Source organism: Cavia porcellus, unplaced genomic scaffold, assembly GCF_034190915.1.
Source record: "Cavia porcellus strain 051 isolate PalLab524CR breed Dunkin Hartley unplaced genomic scaffold, mCavPor4.1 scaffold_23, whole genome shotgun sequence".
Taxonomy (NCBI): domain Eukaryota; kingdom Metazoa; phylum Chordata; class Mammalia; order Rodentia; family Caviidae; genus Cavia; species Cavia porcellus.
In genome coordinates, this window is record NW_026947506.1 from 38691862 (window position 1) to 38712854 (window position 20993).

The following is a 20993-nucleotide window of genomic DNA, read 5'->3' on the forward strand; positions in this document are numbered from 1 at the left end:
AGAGGAGAGGAGAGGAGAAGAGAAGAGAAGAGAATAATTTTTGAACCACACAAGCCTTCCTTGACTTGGGCCTTAAACCCCCAGCAGAAAAGTGTAAAAAATATATAGAGAGTGTGTAAGAATGACATTAAATACAAAGCTAGGCTAGATGTAAAAAGCAGGCTCCATACACTGCACTAATCCCTATTAGCACTAACTCCTGCTGGGAGTCTCCAGTTAACCTGTAACATCACTATTATAGTTCAACAAGACTGGAAGGACATGACAGCACCTATAGAGACAGAAAAAGAATCTTTAAATTTATTAAGTGAAATAGTCTTTCAGAAACACAAAACCCCCAATTTTCTTATGTCCAAAATCAGGGGAGCTGGCTCACTTCCAAGCAAAATCACTCCCTTTGAATAAATAATTCACATTAGATGGAAGATAACCTAAAGATCATAGAAGAAAATGTTAGACTGTATAAACACCCAAGAGCAGATATTAAGCAAGACTTAAGTAGTTACAAACTCTATTCCAATCCCTTAAGAGCAGCTTTTTGACTTGGCTCCTCCTTTGACTGTCCCTATGAATCTTTTCATTATGATTCTTATGTTTGGACAACACTTATTCAGTCTGTTGGTAAGATTTATTTCTTCTCACCTAGATGATACCAAGCTCCAAATGTTAAGGTGAATAAAGCCTACAATGTATATGCCTTCCTCCTTTTATCAGGGCCTAAATAGACTGACCTTGTGGAGAGAGCCCATAACTGTTAACTTCCTATACCCTCAGAATCCTAACACAACTTCTATCATAGGCCCTTAGATCAGTTCTGGAGATTATCTGTGAATGGATAAAGAGGTTTTTAAAATACTACTACTCTGTTAAAAGAAGAATAAATTTGAGGCATTTCTATGTAAATGTATGCAACTTGTGACCATATTCTTAAGTGAAATAAATTGGACTCACGTGTGTAAACTTTGCAACATCTTCCTGGTGAAAGAGTAAATAAGAACAAAACCTACAATAGATGTTGTGAAAGGGGAAGAAATTGTTTGAAAGGGAAGGGAAAGGATGAGGGAATGAAAAAGCAAGGAGGCAAAAAAATGCAAACAAATCTTCATAAATAGGGAGAATGGAAGATGGGTTGAAGGGAGGAAGGGGAAGGTTGGGGGAAAAGAGGAATCAAAATATATCACATTTGGGTACAGATTTCCTATAATGAATATATTGTGTATGTATAACTATAATTTACCAAATTTAATTTAAAAAAGTAAAGCCTAAGTAGCCATGAAAAGAGAGAAAAAGGAAAACAAAAGAAACAATAAATAAAATAATTCTGGTGTCCTCAATTCTGTGGTATTATTCAAGTCAGCACTCAAATCTGTGCTATATAAAAGTGTCAAGACTGAAGTAGGAGTAGTGCTGGGTTCCGGGCTGATCTTGGCCTCTGGTGTGGGCCCTGGAGCCAGGCTGCAGCCATCAACTTTCTGTAATCTCTGTTCACCCACCCATATCTCCTAAACATATGTGCCTCTTTATTGTTCTCTAGGTTTCTTCAGCACCCTCAGACAAGACAGTGTAAGGCTGCTCTCATCCACTGTACAGTTGGGCCCTTCTGGGCCTTGTAGAGCCTCCTCTGTTCACGCTCCATTACATCTCTCTCTTCTCTTGTTGCTGGGAGCCAGGCGTGGGTGGGGTGCTGAATTTTCAATCATTGCCCCACCAAAAGTTTAAGGCTTTTTAAGCTCTCTCTCTCTCTCTCTCTCTCTCTCTCTCTCTCTCTCTCTCTCTCTCTGCTTTCTCCCCTTTCTCTCTCCTCTCTCAGGATCAAGACAAGAAGGATGGTGCTGTTCCATTCACTACCTTCAGCACTGTGGTACATAACATTGTTGTCACTAGAGGTTCCAGTTTGTTAGTATGACCTATGACAAAAACAAAAACAAATCAACAACAAAAAAACAATTCTGTTGACCCATCAGGATAGAAGCACCTCCCTGGTCACTTGTTCCTCTGTGTCCCAGCAAAATCTATTGCCAGGCTGTAGCTTTCTCTGTTTGGAGGAAGGCAAAGAGGCAAGGGGCCTTATACCCCAAATTTATCCTGTATGTCTTGAATTTGCCTCAGATTTGCAGTCCATCAGTTTTTGAGAACTTCCTAGAATGCATTCCCTTCCACGTGTAGGCAGAATTTTCACAGGCAATGCTGTAAGCTGTTCTGTCATTTTATAAAGTCCTATTCTTATGCTTTGTTTGATCTGCAAGTCTCTTATTTTAGATTGATTTTGGCCCTCCATTTTTTCCAATTACTTGTAATTTTACATTTATTTTCTCTGAGTAACTCCAATGTGAATCCTCCTTTATTCAACCATGCCGAGTCTCACTGGATATACCTATTTTTTTAGTAACTTGAGTAGTATCACATTTATTTTGGGGCTTTTTAAATGCTGCTTACTTTGCTTACAGTACAATATGTGCATATATATGATATATTTAAAATAACTCATATATATCAAGTGGTTTTCATAACATTCTATATTAAGATTTATGTTAAATATATAAATAAATATCTCTTTAAGAATACATGATGTCTTTATACATAGTCAAGTGCAAGCTGTGGAAATAAATCAGTCAGAAGTACAAACTAAATATTGTTTGTCAGTATCTTGTTGAGAGTTTTTGCGTCTGTGTTCCTTAGGGAAATGGGCCTGTAGTTTTCTTTTATTGTTAAGTTAGTGCCTGGTTTTTATATCAAAGTACTGCTGTTTTAAGGAATTAGTTTAGAAATATTCATTCCCTTTTAATTTCACGGAAAATTTTAGAAAACACTGGCATTAGATAATTTTTCTATCTTTTTTATTAGCATGTGTTTATAATACATAATTTTCATATTTCTTGTAGGAACTGTTACATACACATAATACATACTAGCACCTTTTTGTCCACCTTCTCTTCTGTCCCTCCTCTTCCCATCCATCTCTTGAACCTTCTATACTGATTTTATTCAATTGTTTTTATCATAGAAGGATGTTGGATTTTCTCAAAAGCTTTTACTGCATCTATTTAAATGATCCTATGATTTTCTTACTTGCTTGTGTTTATGTGATATATTACATTTATTGAATCCTACTTGGTGATAATGTATGATCTACTTAATTATTTTATTTTGTTTTTCAGTATCTGGTTGAAGGCTTTTGTTTCTATATTCATTGAGGAAATTGGTCCATATTTTTAATTTTTTCTTTTTTTGAATGGCTCATTATCTTGATTGGGAATGTGGGTAGTAGTAGCTTCCAGTAATGACTTGGCAGTACATCTTCAAAAAGTTCAAGAAGTACTGGTGTTAGAATAGTCCTGGAATTTTTATAGAAATAAGCAGTGAATCTATCCAAATTTGGTCTTTTCTTGATTGGTAGGTACTTTATTATTGCATTAATTTCATTGCCTCTGTTTGAATTATTCAAGATTTTAAAATCTTTTTGGTTCAGTTTTAGAAATTCATATTTTTCCAGAAATCTATCAATTTCTTCTAACTTCTCTTAATTTTGGCATACTTGTTTGTCACATAGTTGTTAATAATTTTTTGACAGTTTCCATTGTGGTTTATATAAAACCTTTTTCATTTCTTATTGCATTGCTTTGGGTCTTTCTTTCTTTGTATTTTAGTTATATTTGGCAAGTGTTTTTCGATTCCATTTGCTCCTTCAATTGACATGCAATAAATATCTGCTAACTGGAACACCTTTACTTCTGCTAACAATAGTACAGTATTCAATAGCAATAGCTTTCCAACCAAGATGGCATTAACTCTGCTTTTTAATATGCAAATTGGCTGTTTCTTGATGATATTCATTCTTTCTGAAGTGAAAAGGAATGCAACCTTGTTTTAATATGCATCTCTAATGATCACTGATGTTGAATGCTTTTTCATATATTTGTTTGTCATTTGTTCTTCTAAGAAATATCTATTCATTTCAGGGACCCATCTATGGTTTGACTCTTTAAATCTGGAGGTCTGGGATTTTTTTTCTTAATTTTGTATGTTCTCGATAGTAGTCCTCTGTCTGAAGAACAACTAGGTAAACTTTTCCCCAACCTGTGGGTTGTTTTTACACTTGTTGGTGATTTCTTTTGCTATGCAAAAGTTTTTAAGTAAGATGAAATCAAGCACATATGTGTAAATATTGCATTGTTTTTCTGTCTTGAGAAACTGAAAGTGTAAATACGAACCAAAATATATAATAGGTATTCTGAAGTAGGAATAAATTGTTCAAAAAGAGATGTGGGATGGAGAAGGAAATGACAAGATGGTAAATGAGAAAAATAGATAAAATGGAAACAAAACTTACAAATAAGAAAGTGAAGAAGGGTTGCAGGGAGGGGTAGAAATGGGAGAAAATAAAAAGAGGGACTATGACATACTATACAGGTACACATCTCCTATAGTGAATGTGATCATTATGTTTAAATTGCACCAATAAACTAAATAAATATAAAAAATAATCCAGTTGGATTCTAAAACAGGCCTCATACATCCACTAATTTTTAATGAACAAAAGACTACTTTCTATGATTCAGTTCTATGATCCTCTTAATGCTTATTGAGTAATGTCATTCTTTTGTAGATGGATATTAATTCAATACCTTAATACAGTATTCATTATGGAATATTACAAAGGAAACATTTGATATAAATTCTACTTTTAGTGTCATCCAAAAATTCTCATTTTCACTAAAACTTGTCAATTAAATTAATGAAGAATGTGTATTCTTTGATTGAAAGTGTTATCATATGCTAAATGGAGGAGAGAATCACATGACCCAGGGAGAATGTGTATATATTTGCCACTAATCTTATGAAACACTACACATAGTGAGCAAGCACACTGAAAATCCACAATCTCTAATCAAATTTAGAAGATTAAGACCATTTTTATTTCTAAATACTTTTCACAAATTGGTCACTAACGTTCTATAACAAAGTTTTCATGAAAAAGAGAACATAGCAGAAAACTAGGAAAAATTAGACTCCACTTTGCTCTCTTGGCACAACTTTCAGAAGAACCTCTTTTTCAGGTTGAAGAAGTCCTTGTTTTTTGAATGTTAAAGGGATCTGTAACAGTGAAACAAACACATGAAGAAATGACCAATGTGGAATCAACAACACAATGAAAATGTATAGCAAAGCCAGTAATTATTTACAAATATATGAAAACTGTCTTAAATGCAATATGCCTCAAATTGGTTATAATTACTTTTTAAGTGTGTAAAAATTGGGTAGTGAAAACATTAATCCATCTGCTCAGTTAAAACAATAATTCATGAACACCTGTTCTGTACCAGGTCTAAGAAAAAACCTCATTGATATTTTTATTTTGTGTATACAACTTAAAGTAAATATAATAAGTTTTAAAGTCTATTTTGTGAAAACCATAAAAAGTTAATTTTGTGTTTGTTGAAACTTACAAGAGAACTCTGTGCAGGTACTACACATTTCAAATATACGGATGGTGCTTCACTTATAGAGTCTAGTTACTCCTGCCATGTAAACCTATTCAGTTTGATAATGGAAAGAGACCTTCAGGATAATTATGCTCTGCTTTGCTTTTTCTGACATCTCTTCTTGGCTTTCATTATAGCATAGCGGGAACTTCTGAATCCTATAATTTTTAAGTAACACATTACACAATTCTCACTAGTCACATTCTTCAATTTTTGGGAACCTCCAACATAATAACCTTCTGACCTCAGGATATGGAGAGGAAGCAAATTCTCATGAAGTGTGAGTAATATTACCTGAGAAGGCTGGGGGCTTACAGAAAGTATCAGCCTCATTTCAGATATGCCAGAATATCCAGTATCTCAGAGTTATGGCCCTTTATCTATACTTTCAGAGGATCTATACAACTGGCCTGAAGCCACAAATAAAGGGAAGCCAACTCTATTCTCATCTCCCATACAGAAACCCTACTGAAAGAGAGGAAGTGCATATTCAGTGCATGAATCATGGAAACAGATCACTGTCATATCATGCCAATGGGATGATTGCACCTTATAACTGTTCACAACTTGTCCCAACTGCAGGTGATTTAAAACAATTTAAGCATTCCTCAACTGCACAGAGATCATATATAATAATGCCTTACAAACCTGCAAAGAGTTTTGAAGACACTTTACACATTGTCTTCATAAATTTAAAACTCCAATTGTAAAGGATCCTAAAGTTGTATAAATGGCCTGATCCATAGAACAAAGGAATGATTAACAAACCACCATGGACTTTTATTTAAATAGTACCCTGGGTTTAGTAAAAAACCTCTTGGTAAATCATTATTTGTATAGAAAGATTTGTCTTACCTGTGTTTCCTTACATGTTTGGAAGGAGAAGTTTTGTAAGACTCTGATGATAGCAAGTTTCATGTTCAGGAGAGCAAACCTCATGCCAATGCAGTTTCTGGGTCCAGTCCCAAAAGGCAGGTATATGTAAGGATCAATATTGTTCTTGTTCTTCTTACTGAATCTGGTTTCATAATAGCACATAAAAAGTCAGTGAAACATGAATACCATAATATTTACTGGTTTGAGAATGCCACTGAGACTTCTGCCCCCAAAGAGTTGTATACAGATGATTTTGTTTTCCAAACATTGAAAATTCTCTTTGTTATTGCTATGAGAGTTGCAAGCTAAAGATCATTTCTATTGGCCTTCTCCTACATGAGTTTCATTCTGGTTGAAACAAGATAAATCTGTGAAAAAAATATAAGCTTTCAAATTCAAAATGGTATTCCTGTCCAGTAAGGGTAGACATTATAGCATACTTGGAAGACACTACACCAGAGTGGGTTTATTTTCCCAAAGTATTTTTACCTTTCAGGGCAGAACTTCTCAGGCTCTTTCCAGTATTTGGGATCTCGATGAAGAGCATAGATTGGTATCAACACTAATGACCCTTTGGGAATCACCACTCCATTGATTTCAACATCTTTCTTACAAGTTCTCTCAAGTCTACCAGCAATTGGATATAATCTGAGAATTTCATTCACCACCATATCCAGATACTCCATCTCCATCAAGACATCATAGGTGGCAGGTGTCTAGGAAGAAACAGATTTTCATGAATTATGTTTTGGTATTATATTTCATCTCAGATTGTGCAGTACTAATAAAGAGTCAGGAAATCCAAAGAATAACCATGTTGGTAAAGGGCCTTAACATTAGTAAATCATTTGAATAACTGTCAGGTTCATTGACCTGCTTAATGGCCCACTGACAGGTGTAGAGTAGTTATGCATATAGGTGGTCCTTGGGACATACTGCAGCCCAGACTCTGAAATCCTCAACATTAACATGTACTACTTTTCCTTCTCATGTGAAAATACATGGCAAATAGATCTTCAAGGAAAATTTGCGGAAGTCACTGTCATCCTGTAACAGAGAGGCTATATGTCTATACAAAGGGAATAGAAGTTGCAAAAGAGAAAATCCTTCTTCCTAGTTGAAAATTCCCGTGTGACTGATTTTAATTGCATTGAAAAAATTGCATAACTCTATATCATATAAGAATAACAGCTACACTTTTTATCACATGTAAAAATAGATAGTACTATATCAAATATAAACTCCATAGATAATTTGGGGCATAACTACTACTTACTTTCCCGATGTGACATAAGTTACAATTGAGGCTACTAGAGCACACAATTTCAGTTCTATTTTAATGTCTTAAGGAGGATAGAAGCCACACTCACCTCAATATCTATGGGTAGAGCGGTCTCCTGCTTGGTGCTTCAAGAGTTCACTGTGACCTGGGAAGAACACGGTTTGTGCCCACCTCAATGCCTAACTAGCCATGTCGTCCCAAAGTCTTTTTACTCCACAAAATGTCAGTTTAAGAAGAGATTTGAAAAAGTATGAGAATGATGTGGCTATCAATTTGTTTGACAATGGAGAGGATTTATTTTATAGGTTAAGTGCTTGGGTCAGGAGTCAGACAGCATGGCTCGCAGTTCAGACTCTTCACCTCTAGCTCTATAAATGTTACATGAGAATTTGTGTACAGAACTGAGCCAGTCTGCCCATCTCAGTCAAGACCAGTATCATCCAGCCTGTTTAGCTGCCACGCCTGGCCACAGGTCTGCAGAGGAGGAGCTGGGCAGATCTGGGGTGCCCTCACTGGCCTCTCTGCGTGTCTGGAGGACTCTGGATTTCTGCGCCCAGACTGCTGGAGTTCCCTCAGGCTTCCAGGTGCAGTGAAGGAGAGAGGTGGGTTTAAGGCTTCCACATCAGCCTCCCCATTCCCGGCTTCATTTGGAGACCTGCTGAGCTCCCGATAGGTGGGCTGGCCCACACTACCAGCCTAGCCCAGCCTGTTTAGCTGCCGCGCCTGGCCACAGGTCTGCAGAGGAGGAGCTGGGCAGATCTGGGGTGCCCTCACTGGCCTCTCTGCGTGTCTGGAGGACTCTGGATTGCTGCGCCCAGACTGCTGGAGTTCCCTCAGGCTTCCAGGTGCAGTGAAGGAGAGAGGTGGGTTTAAGGCTTCCAAATCAGCCTCCCCATTCCCGGCTTCATTTGGAGACCTGCTGAGCTCCCAATAGTTGGGCTGGCCCACATTACCAGCCTAGCCCAGCCGGTTTAGCTGCCGCGCCTGGCCACAGGTCTGCAGAGGAGGAGCGGGGCAGATCTGGGGTGCCCTCACTGGCCTCTCTGTGTGTCTGGAGGACTCTGGATTTCTGCGCCCAGACTGCCGGAGTTCCCTCAGGCTTCCAGGTACAGTGAAGGCGAGAGGTGGGTTTGAGGCTTCCACATTAGCCTCCCCATTCCAGGCTTCATTTGGAGACCTGCTGAGCTCCTGATAGGTGGGCTGGCCCACACAACCAGCCTAGCCCAGCCTGTTTAGCAGCCGCGCCTGGCCATAGGTCTGCAGAGGAGGAGCTGGGCAGATCTGGGGTACCCTCACTGGCCTCTCTGCATGTCTGGAGGACTCTGGATTTCTGCGCCCAGACTGCTGGAGTTCCCTCAGGCTTCCAGGTGCAGTGAAGGAGAGAGGTGGGTTTAAGGCTTCCACATCAGCCTCCCCATTCCTGGCTTCATTTGGAGACCTGCGGAGCTCCCAATAGGTGGGCTGGCCCACACTACCAGCCTAGCCCAGCCTGTTTAGCTGCCGCGCCTGGCCACAGGTCTGCAGAGGAGGAGCGGGGCAGATCTGGGGTGCCCTCACTGGCCTCTCTGTGTGTCTGGAGGACTCTGGATATCTCTGCAACCAGGGAGGGTCCACAGGTTCCTGAAGCACTGCGACCTGTGGTGAGTACCCTAACCCAGCTGCGATTGAAGAACTGTGGAGCTTCCAAGGGGCAGGTGGGCGCACAGTGTCCCTGAGGCCCAGCTTGTCTGGAACTGCGGAGTTCTGAGCAGGCAGAGGAGGGCCACTGGTTCTGTAGGCCTAATGGCTTGGAGTAGCGCGGCGCCAGAGTCCCAGTAGCTCCAAACATAGAAGGGGATTTTCAACAGATCCTGAGGAAGCTTTCAAGTAACACTTGAAACACAGAAATATAGGAAAATGACAAAACGAAAGACCAAATTACAACCTCAAACCTCCAGCCCATCTCAAGAAACCCTAGGAGCGATGTATATAGAAGAAAATATATCCCATCCACCTCATATATCGGACACAATAGCCACTGAAATTGACAAGCAACTCCAGGAAGCTTTAAAGAAATTCAAACTCGAAATAATCTCCCAGATAAAAGAAGAAATGATAAAAGAAATGAAAGAGATTCTAAATATATCTAAAGAAAACACAGATAAAAAATTGGAGGAACTAAACAAAAAGATAGAATCCCTAGACGAGCAATATAAGAAACAAACAGAATACATAATACAGATGCACAGAGATATACAGGAAATAAAAAACTCCACTGAAAGTTGTAAAAACTGCCTTAATGAAAGTGAAGATAGAATTTCAGACCTTGAAGACAGGATTGCAGCTAGTGAACAGGAAAGGAAAGATCTTTTGAAAATAACAAGGAACCAGGAAACAACAATTCAACAACTGCAAGACGATGCAAAGAAGAATAACATAAGAATGATAGGGATTAATGAAAGAGAGGGAGACAACATGAAGGATGTCAGGAGGATATTTAGAGAAGTAATAGCTGAAAATTTCCCAAGCATGAGATCAGAAACTGACATCAGGATCAGTGAAGCATATAGAACTCCAAACAGTCATAACCAAAATAAAACTACACCCAGACATATAATAGTCACCATCCCAGAGATCCAACACAAGAATAGATTATTAAAAGCTGTCAGAGAGAAAAGACAAATCACTTATAAAGGAAAACCTATCAGAATCACAGCAGACTTCTCAGCACAAACGATAAAGTCAAGAAGAGCATGGAGTGAAGTATTCCAGATCCTAAAGCAAAATGATTTCCAACCAAGACTGATATATCCTGCAAAACTATCATTCAAAATAGATGGTGCAATACGATACTTCCATGACAAAGAACAGCTGAAGAACTTCATGAACACCAAACCAACCCTGCAAAAAATATTGAAAGACAGTTTAGATACACAAAGGAAAAAACCACTAAGCAAAGCAAATAATTAAACAGAACCGAAAGATAAAGATGCAACAGCACAGAGATAACATTCCTACAATTAACCAGCATTTAACAGTAATAACCATTAATGTAAATGGTCTCAATGCACCAATCAAAAGAAACAGACTAGCAGAATGGATCAAGAAACAAAATCCAACCATATGCTGTTTACAGGAAACCCATCTAACCCAGAAAGATACTCACAGACTGAAAGTCAAAGGATGGAAAACAATTCTTCATGCAGCAGGAATCCAAAAAAAGGCAGGAGTAGCCATTCTGTTTGCAGACAACGTGAACTTTAAACCAACAATGACCATAAAGGACAAAGAAGGTCACTACATACTCGTAAGGGGAAAACTCCAAGAGGAAGAGATAACTATCTTAAATATATACGCACCAAACTCCAGAGCACCCAGTTATATAAAACAATTATTAACAGAAATGAAAACTCAAATTATCAGTAACACAATTGTAACAGGAGACCTTAATACACCACTGACACCAAGGGACAGATCAACCAGACAGAAAATGAGCAAAGAAATAACAGAACTGAATCACACCTGTGAACAAATGGGTTTGATAGACATATACAGAATGTTCCACCCAACAACATCAGAATACACATTCTTCTCAGAAGTACATGGATCATTTTCTAAAATAGACCATATATTAGCTCACAGAACATATTTAAGCAAATGCAAAAGAGTTGAAATCATCCCTTGCATATTATCGGATCATAGCGCTCTGAAATTAGAAATTAATGACAAAGGATACTGCAAAAATTCTGCAAACACATGGAAACTAAATAACACACTCTTGAGTAATCAGTGGGTCACAGAAGAAATTAAAGAAGAAATTAAACAATACCTAAAAGAAAATGAAAATGCAGATACAACTTACCGGAATCTGTGGGATGCAATGAAAGCCGTTCTGAGAGGAAAATTTATTGCACTGAGTTCCCACATCAGGAAAACAGAACGAATACAAGTAAATAACTTGATGCTACACCTCAAACAGCTAGAAAAAGAAGAGCAAGTCAAGCCCAAAGCCAAAAGAAGAGAGGAAATTATAAGAATCAGAGCAGAAATCAATGCAATAGAGACTAAGAAAACAATCCAAAGAATCAACGAATCAAAGAGTTGGTTCTTTGAAAGAATAAATAAAATCGATAAGCCCCTAGCCAACCTTATTAAAAAAAGGAAAGAAAAAGCTCAAATTCATGCAATAAGAAATGAAAAAGGAGAAATCACTACAGACCCAATAGAAATACAGAAGATCATCAACACCTATTTCGAAAACCTCTACTCTCAAAAGTTTGATAACAGAAGAAATAGGCAGATTCTTAGAAGCATATGAAGTACCAAAGCTAGATCAAGAGGATATAAAACTGTTGAATAACCCAATCTCTGCTAATGAAATTGAGAATGTAATTGGGTCCTTGCCCACCAAGAAGAGCCCAGGCCCAGATGGATTCACTGCAGAATTCTACAAGAAATATAAAGAAGACCTAATGCCGACACTCCTCAAACTATTCAATGAAATTGAAAGGGAAGCAATCCTTCCTAAGTCATTCCTGGAAGCAAATATTACTCTAGTACCAAAACCTGACAAAGACCCAACTATAAAAGAGAACTATAGACCGATCTCCCTAATGAACACAGATGCAAAAATCCTCAATAAAATATTGGCAAATAGGACCCAGCAAATCATCAAGAAGATTATACACCATGACCAGGTGGGATTCATCCCAGGAATGCAAGGATGGTTCAACATATGCAAATCAATAAATGTAATCCACCATATCAATAAAGCCAAAAATAAGAATCACATGATCATCTCTATAGATGCAGAAAAAGCCTTCGATAAGGTCCAACACTTATTCATGATAAGAACTTTACAGAAAATTGGAATAAATGGTCTTTACCTCAATATAATAAAGGCCATTTATGACAAACCAACAGCCAGCATCATACTAAATGGCCAAAAATTGAAAGCCTTTACTTTAAAATCGGGTACAAGACAAGGATGTCCTTTATCACCACTCCTATTTAATATACTACTGGAAGTACTAGCCAGAGCAATTAGGCAAGAAAGAGAAATAAAAGGGGTAAAGATAGGAAAAGAAGAAGTTAAATTATCACTGTTTGCAGATGACATGATACTCTACATAGAAGACCCCCTAAACTCCATTGAAATACTCTTAGATACAATAAATAAATTCAGTAATGTGGCTGGATACAAAATCAATACTCAGAAATCAATAGCATTCCTATACACGAACAACAAAATTACAGAGAGGGAAATAAGAGAAACTGGACTATTCACATTAGCAAGCAAAAAAATGAAATATTTAGGAATTACTCTTACGAAAGAAGTGAAAGACTTATACAGTGAAAATTATAATACACTGAAAAAGGAAATTGAAGATGATCTCAGAAAATGGAAAGACATCCCTTGCTCATGGATAGGAAGAACAAACATTGTGAAAATGGCCATTCTCCCAAAACTGTTATACAGATTCAATGCAATCCCAATAGAAATACCATCAACATACCTTATAGATCTAGAGAAATCACTCCTAAATTTCATCTGGAACCAGAAGAGACCTAGAATCGCAAAGGCAATTCTAAGCAGCAAAGACAAAGCAGGAGGCATCACAATCCCTGACTTGAAGTTATACTACAAAGCAACAGTAGTAAAATCAACATGGTATTGGAATCAAAACAGAGCTGAAGATCAGTGGAATAGATTAGAAGATACAACCACAACTACGAACACACTCAACCACCTTATTTTTGATAAAGGAGCCAAGCAGGTTCACTGGAAGAACGACAGTCTCTTTAATAAATGGTGATGGAAAAACTGGCTCTCCATTTGCCGAAAACTAAAGCTAGACCCATGTCTATCACCATGTACTAAATTAAAATCTAAATGGGTCAAAGATCTGAATATTAAAACAGAAACACTAAATCTATTGGAAGACAAAATAGGTAGAAACCTTGGAGACATAGGAGTAGGTAAAGAATTCATGAACAGGACTCAAACCGCACGGGAAATACTTCCCAGAATCAATAACTGGGACCACTTCTTATTAAAAAGTTTCTGCATGTCAAAAGAAATCTCCAGCATAGTGAAAAGAAAACCCACAAACTGGGAAAAGATTTTAGTGAACTCTCTCTCAGACAAGGGCCTCTTGTCTAAAACATATAAAGAATTAAAGAAACTCAGACCTCCGAAATTCAAAGATCCAATCCAAAAATGGGCATCTGAGATGAATATGCAATTCTCAGATGAAGAAATGCAAATGGCAAATAAATACATGAAAAAATGCTCATCATCATTGGTCATTAGAGAAATGCAAATTAAAACCACACTGAGATACCATCTCACTCCTGAAAGAATGGCCAGGATCAAGAAAACCGACAACAAATGCTGGAGAGGCTGTGGGGAAAAAGGAACTCTCCTGCACTGCTGGTGGGAGTGTAGACTGGTACAGCCTTTGTGGAGATCTGTCTGGAGATTTCTCAAAAAGTTGGGACTGGAAATCCCATTTATTCCAGCTATTCCACTTCTAGGCATATTCCCAGAAGAACTGAAAGCATCATACCACAGTGATATATGTGCACCTATGTTTATAGCAGCACAATTTGTAATCGCCAGATCTTGGAAACAACCCAAGTGCCCATCAACTGAGGAATGGATAAAAATGTTTTGGTATTTCTATACAATGGAGTATTATTCAGCTATAAAGAAGGATCACATTGAGATATTTATCAATAAATGGGCACAGCTTGAGACCATACTCATAAGTGAAATAAATCAATCTCGCATGTGTGAATACCGAATAGTTTCCCTAATGTAAGTAAAGATTCAAATATATAAAAATATGTGGTAATCATGATTCCCCATTAGGTGGCCTTGAAGCCTTATAAAGTTTTCACTCATTAATTAGAAAGGCTTTATTCTGGGCTTCTTGATATGAAAATATTTGAAGCTAGAGTATATGAAGTTTTACCCAAATATTTCAAGGAAAAAGACACTATGGTAACTACTATTAAGTCAGGTTATAAGGTGGTGAAGTACTAGGTTATTGAAACAGTCATGCTGTGACCTCTATTGTTATATTGTTATGTCCTGTTTTATCTCAATCTCCCCCTTATTGTTTCAAAAAAAATTATTTAGTCATTTCTTATGTTTGTCTTAATTAAAGAAAAAATTCAAAAAAATTAAGATATATAAATAGTAACTCTTTTCGATTTCCTATTAACTTGTTTTGAAGTCCTGTAGTACTCCCACGATGTTGTCTTGACTGATTAGACTCTGTTCCATTCTATATGATAGTATCAAGTTTGAAGACATAGGCAACTACTTTGAAGACAATAAGATTCACTAAGATACCCATTCTGGTTTGACTATTGTCTTCTTTGGAAGTCCTGTAATGTTTACAACGCCTAAGTTTTATTGGTCTTGTTCTCTACTGTTTTGTCCAACTTTATAATATCTAATAAGATAGACAATTCTTTTTAAGGAAACAAGGGACAACGTTGATAACCATTGTTGATAAACTTGTACTCTGTTCTACACCATGTGCTACGTCTATCCTTGGTATTGACTGACAGCTTTGTTTTGCCATATTTGACTGTATTCTTCCCCCCCCCCCAAAGAAAGTAATAAGCACTAAGGAGTAATAAAATCCAAGATGTGTAAACTTTGTTGTAAAAAAGAGAGGGAAAAAAAAAAAAAAGAAAAGGAGCTCTAACGGATATAACAGCAAGTGTGTTTGGGGGTGTTAAATAGCTGACTTTATCAATGTTTTTGGAACATTGAACACAGCTGTTTGCAGTCTCCCTGTTTGAATGTCCACCTTGTGTTCTTTGATACTGTGATTTGAGGAACTATTTTCAAGAAAATAGTGTGTAATCTACTAGCAGGTAATTTCTTACTGTTATGGTTTTTTGTTTTGTTTTGTTTTGTTTTGTTTTGTAGTTCTGTATTGCGTGTACCCTTACGCCGCTTTGGTTTGTTTTGTGTTTTTCTCTTTTTCCTCTTAAATTAAAAAAAAAAAAAAAAAAAAAAAAAAGACCAGTATCACTCAGTGTATAGACAGGACAAGTATGCTCAACAATATCAATGAGTCAACTAATCAGATACTTGCCTGAAAATGCTCATAAATGTAGAGATGTAGACGTTTCCTACTAGGTATTATCATAACATAATCAATACAACAGATTGATGCATTTTAAGGAACTGTACCAGCGCATACATTTTATTTAGCATTTTTTCTCTGCATATCATTTATTAATGAGTGAAGACAATCTGTGTTTAGAATTTTGGGGACAGTGATTGCACTGGCTTGTATTTAGATGCTTCCTTGTCAAAACCTCACGAATTGATGGAGCTTTTAGATGCTGGCTGACTCTAGGGTTTGTGACACCTGGATTAAGATGATGTGGTATTAAATTAGTTTGATGAGTGATTTAGCGTAGTGGTAGGTGTGAATAATGGCAAGGTCCACCCTTCATATAGGTGACATCACCAAAATTCTCATGGTCTGGATGGGATAAGACAGAAAGGGAAGCTTACTGCTGCTCACTGCTCTTGCTTTCCCTGACATGGAATGTTTCCTCTGCCAGACCACTGTGTTTGGGAGCCAGCTGCCTAGGCAATGAATCTCTACAAACTGTGAGCTGAAATAAACCTTTCATCTCTTAATTGATGTCAAGTATTCAGTCACAGTAACAACAAAAAAAAAAAACCCAAGACAGATTTTGGTTCTAGTAAAGTGGAGTATTTGCAACTGAGCCATGTAGTTCAGGAGCCTTTGGAACTGGCATGAAGAAAGACTATGGGAAAGCTCAGAAATTCTGGAAGTAGTTATAGAATACTGTGAGCCAGGCTTCATGGGAGATTCTGGTCAGAGTTCAGAAGACCAGAATTCTGACTGCAATGCAGCTGGGGAAAACCAGGTTGAAGAAATTTCAAATAAGAAAGACTCTATAGGCAGCTTCTCTTCATATCATGTATGTATGCCCTGGCTGACATGTTTCTCCTGTCCAGAGACTCTGCCTGAGACTGATATTAAGTGTGGCAGACTTATGAATCTGGCAAAAGAAATTTCAAGATAATCTAATGCTGAGACATGTCTACTATTGGGGACTTTTAGCCAGATCTATGCTGAGAATGAAGAGGCAAAAAGCCCAATAGAATGATTTTAAAAGGTTTATGTGTGACCAGAAAGGAAGTCTAGAAAAGGTGCAGACTGCAAAGTGTCCCAGAAAACAGTTTTGTTGCTGAAAAGATTAACATTTAAAAACTAAGTGCTTTTGAACTCCAAAACAGAAATAATAGCCCAAGATTCAATTATTTTCAGCCTCAGTATTGTAAAAGTGAAAGACTTCTGGCTCCTGAGAACTGCTGAGCCCTGCCTGTGCTCTCAACTCTAGAGTCTGGGTGGCCTGGGGTGAGTGTCCCCACACCATCATGAGCCCTAGGGGTTTAAGATCCTTGCTCCCACTGGAACTTCATGGCTTCTTGACACATTGGACTAGCTCAGCAGGTCTTGGGCCTGCCTGCACCAACTTCCTGAATTCCTGCTGTGCTCCTCCAGCTCTGGGGTTTTTGACCTGCTTGCTCTCTCAACTCTGGAGACGGGGCAGCCTGAGGTGAGTGTCCCTGAAACATCACAAGCTCTGGAGTTTGGGATCATTGCTCCTACCAGCCAAAGAACTTCACAGCTTCCTGCCACACGCAACCAGTTATGCAGGGCTTGGGCCTGCTGGCCCCTCCCCCAGTGACCCTCTCTTAATACGGGGAACTGGGTGGCCAGAGTGACAGGAGCTGAGGGCATAAAAGAGGATTTCCAACAGGCCCAGGGGAAGCCTTGGAATAACACTTGAAACACAGAAATATAGAAAAATGACAAAATGAAAGACCATAATACAACCTCATATCTCCAGCCCATCCCAAGAAACTTTAGGAGCTATGTATATAGAAGAAAACATGTGCCATACACCTGAAATACCTGAAATAATAGCAACAGAATTAAAGAAGCAACTTCGGGAATCTTTAAGGCAATTCAAACTAGAAATAATGTCCCAGGTAAAAGAAGAAATGATAAAAGAAATAAAAGAGATGCTAAACATATCTAAAGAGGACACTGTTTAAAAATTATGGGAACAAAACAAAAAGAATCCCTGGATGAACAATATAAGAAACAAACAGAATACATAAAGCAGATGCAAGGAGATATACAGAAAATAAAAAATTCCATTGAAAATTTTAAAAACCGCCTCAATGAAAGTAAAGATAGAATTTCAGACCTCAAAGACAAGATTGCAAAGGAAAGGAAAGATCTTTTAAAAATAACAAAGAATCACAAAATAACAATTCAACAGCTGCAAGATGATGCAAAGAAAAACAACATAAGATTGATAGGGATAAATGAAAAAGAAGGGGAAAACACAAAGGATGTCAAAAGGATATTTACAGAAGTAATAGCTGAAAATTTCCCAAACAAGAGAGTGGAAACTGACATTGGGATCAGTGAAGCATACAGAACTCCAAATAGCCATAATCAAAATACAAATCCACCCAGACATATAATAATCACCATCCCAGAAATCAAACAAAAGAACAGAATATTAAAAGCTGTTGGAGAGAAAAGACAGATCACCTATAAAGGAAAACCTATCACAATCACATCAGACTTCTCAGCACAAACAAAAAAGTCAAGAGCATGAAGTGAAGTATTTCAGATCCTAAAGGGAAATGAGTTCCAACCGAGACTGATGTAGCCTGAAAAACTGTCCTTCAAAATGGATGGAGAAATAAGATATTCCATGAGAAAGAACAGCTGAATAACTTCATAATCTCCATGACAACCCTGCAAAGAATACTGAAAGAGAATTTAGATACACTTAGGAAAAAAACACTAAGCAAGGCAGACAATTAAACATAATGGAAAGAGACAGAGGCAACAGCAGGAAGATAACATTTCTTTTTTTTTTTTTTTTTTTTTTTTATCGGTACCAGGGATCGAACTCACGACTGCCTGCTTGCAAGGCAGGCGCTTATGCCGCTGAGCTAAATCCCCAGCCCCTATAACATTTCAACAATAAACCAATATATAACAGTTATAACCATTAATGTAAATGGTCTCAATGCACCAATTAAAGGAAACAGACTGGCAGAATAAATTAAGACACAACATTCAACCATATGCTGTTTACAAGAAACCCATCTAACCCAAAAGGATACTCACAGACTGAAACTCAAAGAATGGAAAACAATACTTCATGCAACAGGAACCCCCAAAAAGCAGGGGTAGCTATTCTATTTGCAGACAATGTGAATTTCAAACCAAGAATGATCAGAAGAGATAAAAAAGGTCATTACATACTGGATAGAGGAAAACTTCAAGAGGAAGAGATAACAATCTTAAATATATATGTACCACATTTCAGGGCACCCAGTTATATAAAGCAATTATTAACAGAAATGAAAAACCAAATTAGCAATAACACAATTATAACAGGAAACCTTAACACACCATTGCCATTAGGGACAGATCAACCAGACAGAAAATCAGCAAAGAAATAACAAAACAGAATCACACCTGCGAACAAATGGACTTGGTAGACACATATAGAATATTCCATCCAACAACACCAGAGTATACCTTCTTCTCAGGGGTACAAGGTACATTCTCTAAAGTAGAACATTTAGTACCTCACAGAACATATTTAAATAAATGCGAAAGAGTTGAAATTATCCCATAGATGTTATCACATCATAGCACATGAAACTAGAAATTAATGATAAAAGATACTGCAAAAACCCCACAAACACATGGAAATTGAATAATATACACTTGAGTAATCAGTGGGTCACAGGGTAAATTAAAGAAGAAATTAAACAATACCTACAAGCAAACAAAAATACAAACACAACTTACTGGAATCTGTGGGATGCAATGAAAGCTGTCCTTAGAGGAAAAATTATTGCACATAGTTCCCACATCAAGAAAACAGAATGAATACAAATGAATAACCTGATGTTACACCTCAAACATCTAGAAAAAGAAGAGCAAGTCAAGCCCAAAGCCAAAAGAAGGGAGGAAATAATAAAAGTCAGGGCATAAATTAATGCAATAGACACTAAGAAAACAATCCAAAGAATCAATGAATCAAAGAGTTGGTTCTTTGAAAGAATAAATAAAATGATAAGCCCTTAGCCAACCTTATTTTAAAAAGGGAACAAAAAACTAAAATCCATGCAATAAGGAATGAAAAATGTGAAATCATTACACACTTTGTAGACATACTGAAGATCATGAACACCTATTTCAATAACCTCTACCCTCATAGGTTTGATAACACAGAAGAAATAGACAGATTCCTAAAAACTTATGAAGTACCAAAGCTAGATCAAGAAGATATAAAATGATGGAATAAGCCAATTTCTATTAATGAAATTGAAAATGTAATTAAGTCCTTACCTACAAAGATCTCAGGCCCAGACATATTCAATGCACAATTCTACAAGAAATACAAAGAAGACTTAATGCTGACACTACACAAAATTTCAGTGAAATTGAAAGAGAAGCAATCCTTCCTAAAACATTCCTGGAAGCAAATATTACTGTAGTACTAAAACTGAGAAAGACCCAACTAAAAAACAGAACTACAGGCCAATCTCCCTAATGAACACAGATGCAAAACCCCTCAATAAAATACTGGCAAAGAGGATGCAACAAATCATCAAGAAGTTTATACACCATGACCAAGTGGGATTCATCCCAGGCGTGCAGGAATGGTTCACCAAATGTAAATCAATAAATGTAATCCACCAAATAAATAAAACCAAAAGTAAGAATCACATGATCATTTCTATAGATGTAGAAAAAGCTTTTGATAAGGTCCAACATTCATTCATGATAAGAATCTTACAAAAAAATTGGAATAAATGGTCTTTTCCTCGATATGATAAAGGCAATCTATGACAAACCACCAGCCAGTATTATACTAAATGGTCAAAAACTGAAGGCCTTTACCTTAAAATCAGGCATAAGAGAAGAATGTCCCTGATTGCTGCTCCTATTTAATATAGTACTGGAAATATTAGCCAGAGCAATTAGACAGGAGGGAAAAATAAAAGGGGTAAAGATAGGAAAAGAAGAATTTAAATTACCATTATTTGCAGATGAAATGATACTCTACATAGAGACCCCCGAACTTCCATTGAAAAACTGTTACATACAATAAATAAATTCAGCAATATAGCTGGATATAAAATCAGTACTCAAAAATCAGTATCATTCCTATATACTAACAACAAAATCACAGAGAGAGAAATAAGAGAAGTCACAACATTCACACTAGCAACAAGAAAAATGAAATATTTAGAAATTATT

The 20993-nt window shown here is 37.2% G+C and overlaps 1 protein-coding gene across 1 annotated transcript in view; it reads right to left on the bottom strand.

Annotated features, from left to right (window-relative positions):
• Positions 1 to 4893: 4893 nt before the first annotated feature.
• Positions 4894 to 20993, bottom strand: part of LOC134472500 (cytochrome P450 3A9-like) — a 42334-nt gene continuing 26234 nt past the window's right edge. The window contains exons 11-13 of the mRNA XM_063234185.1: positions 6849 to 7075; positions 6339 to 6501; positions 4894 to 5094 (exon numbers count right to left, since the gene is read on the bottom strand). Of these exons, the coding sequence (XP_063090255.1) occupies positions 5005 to 5094; positions 6339 to 6501; positions 6849 to 7075 (480 nt within the window). The 3' untranslated portion in view covers positions 4894 to 5004. The remainder of the gene's footprint in view (positions 5095 to 6338; positions 6502 to 6848; positions 7076 to 20993) is intronic.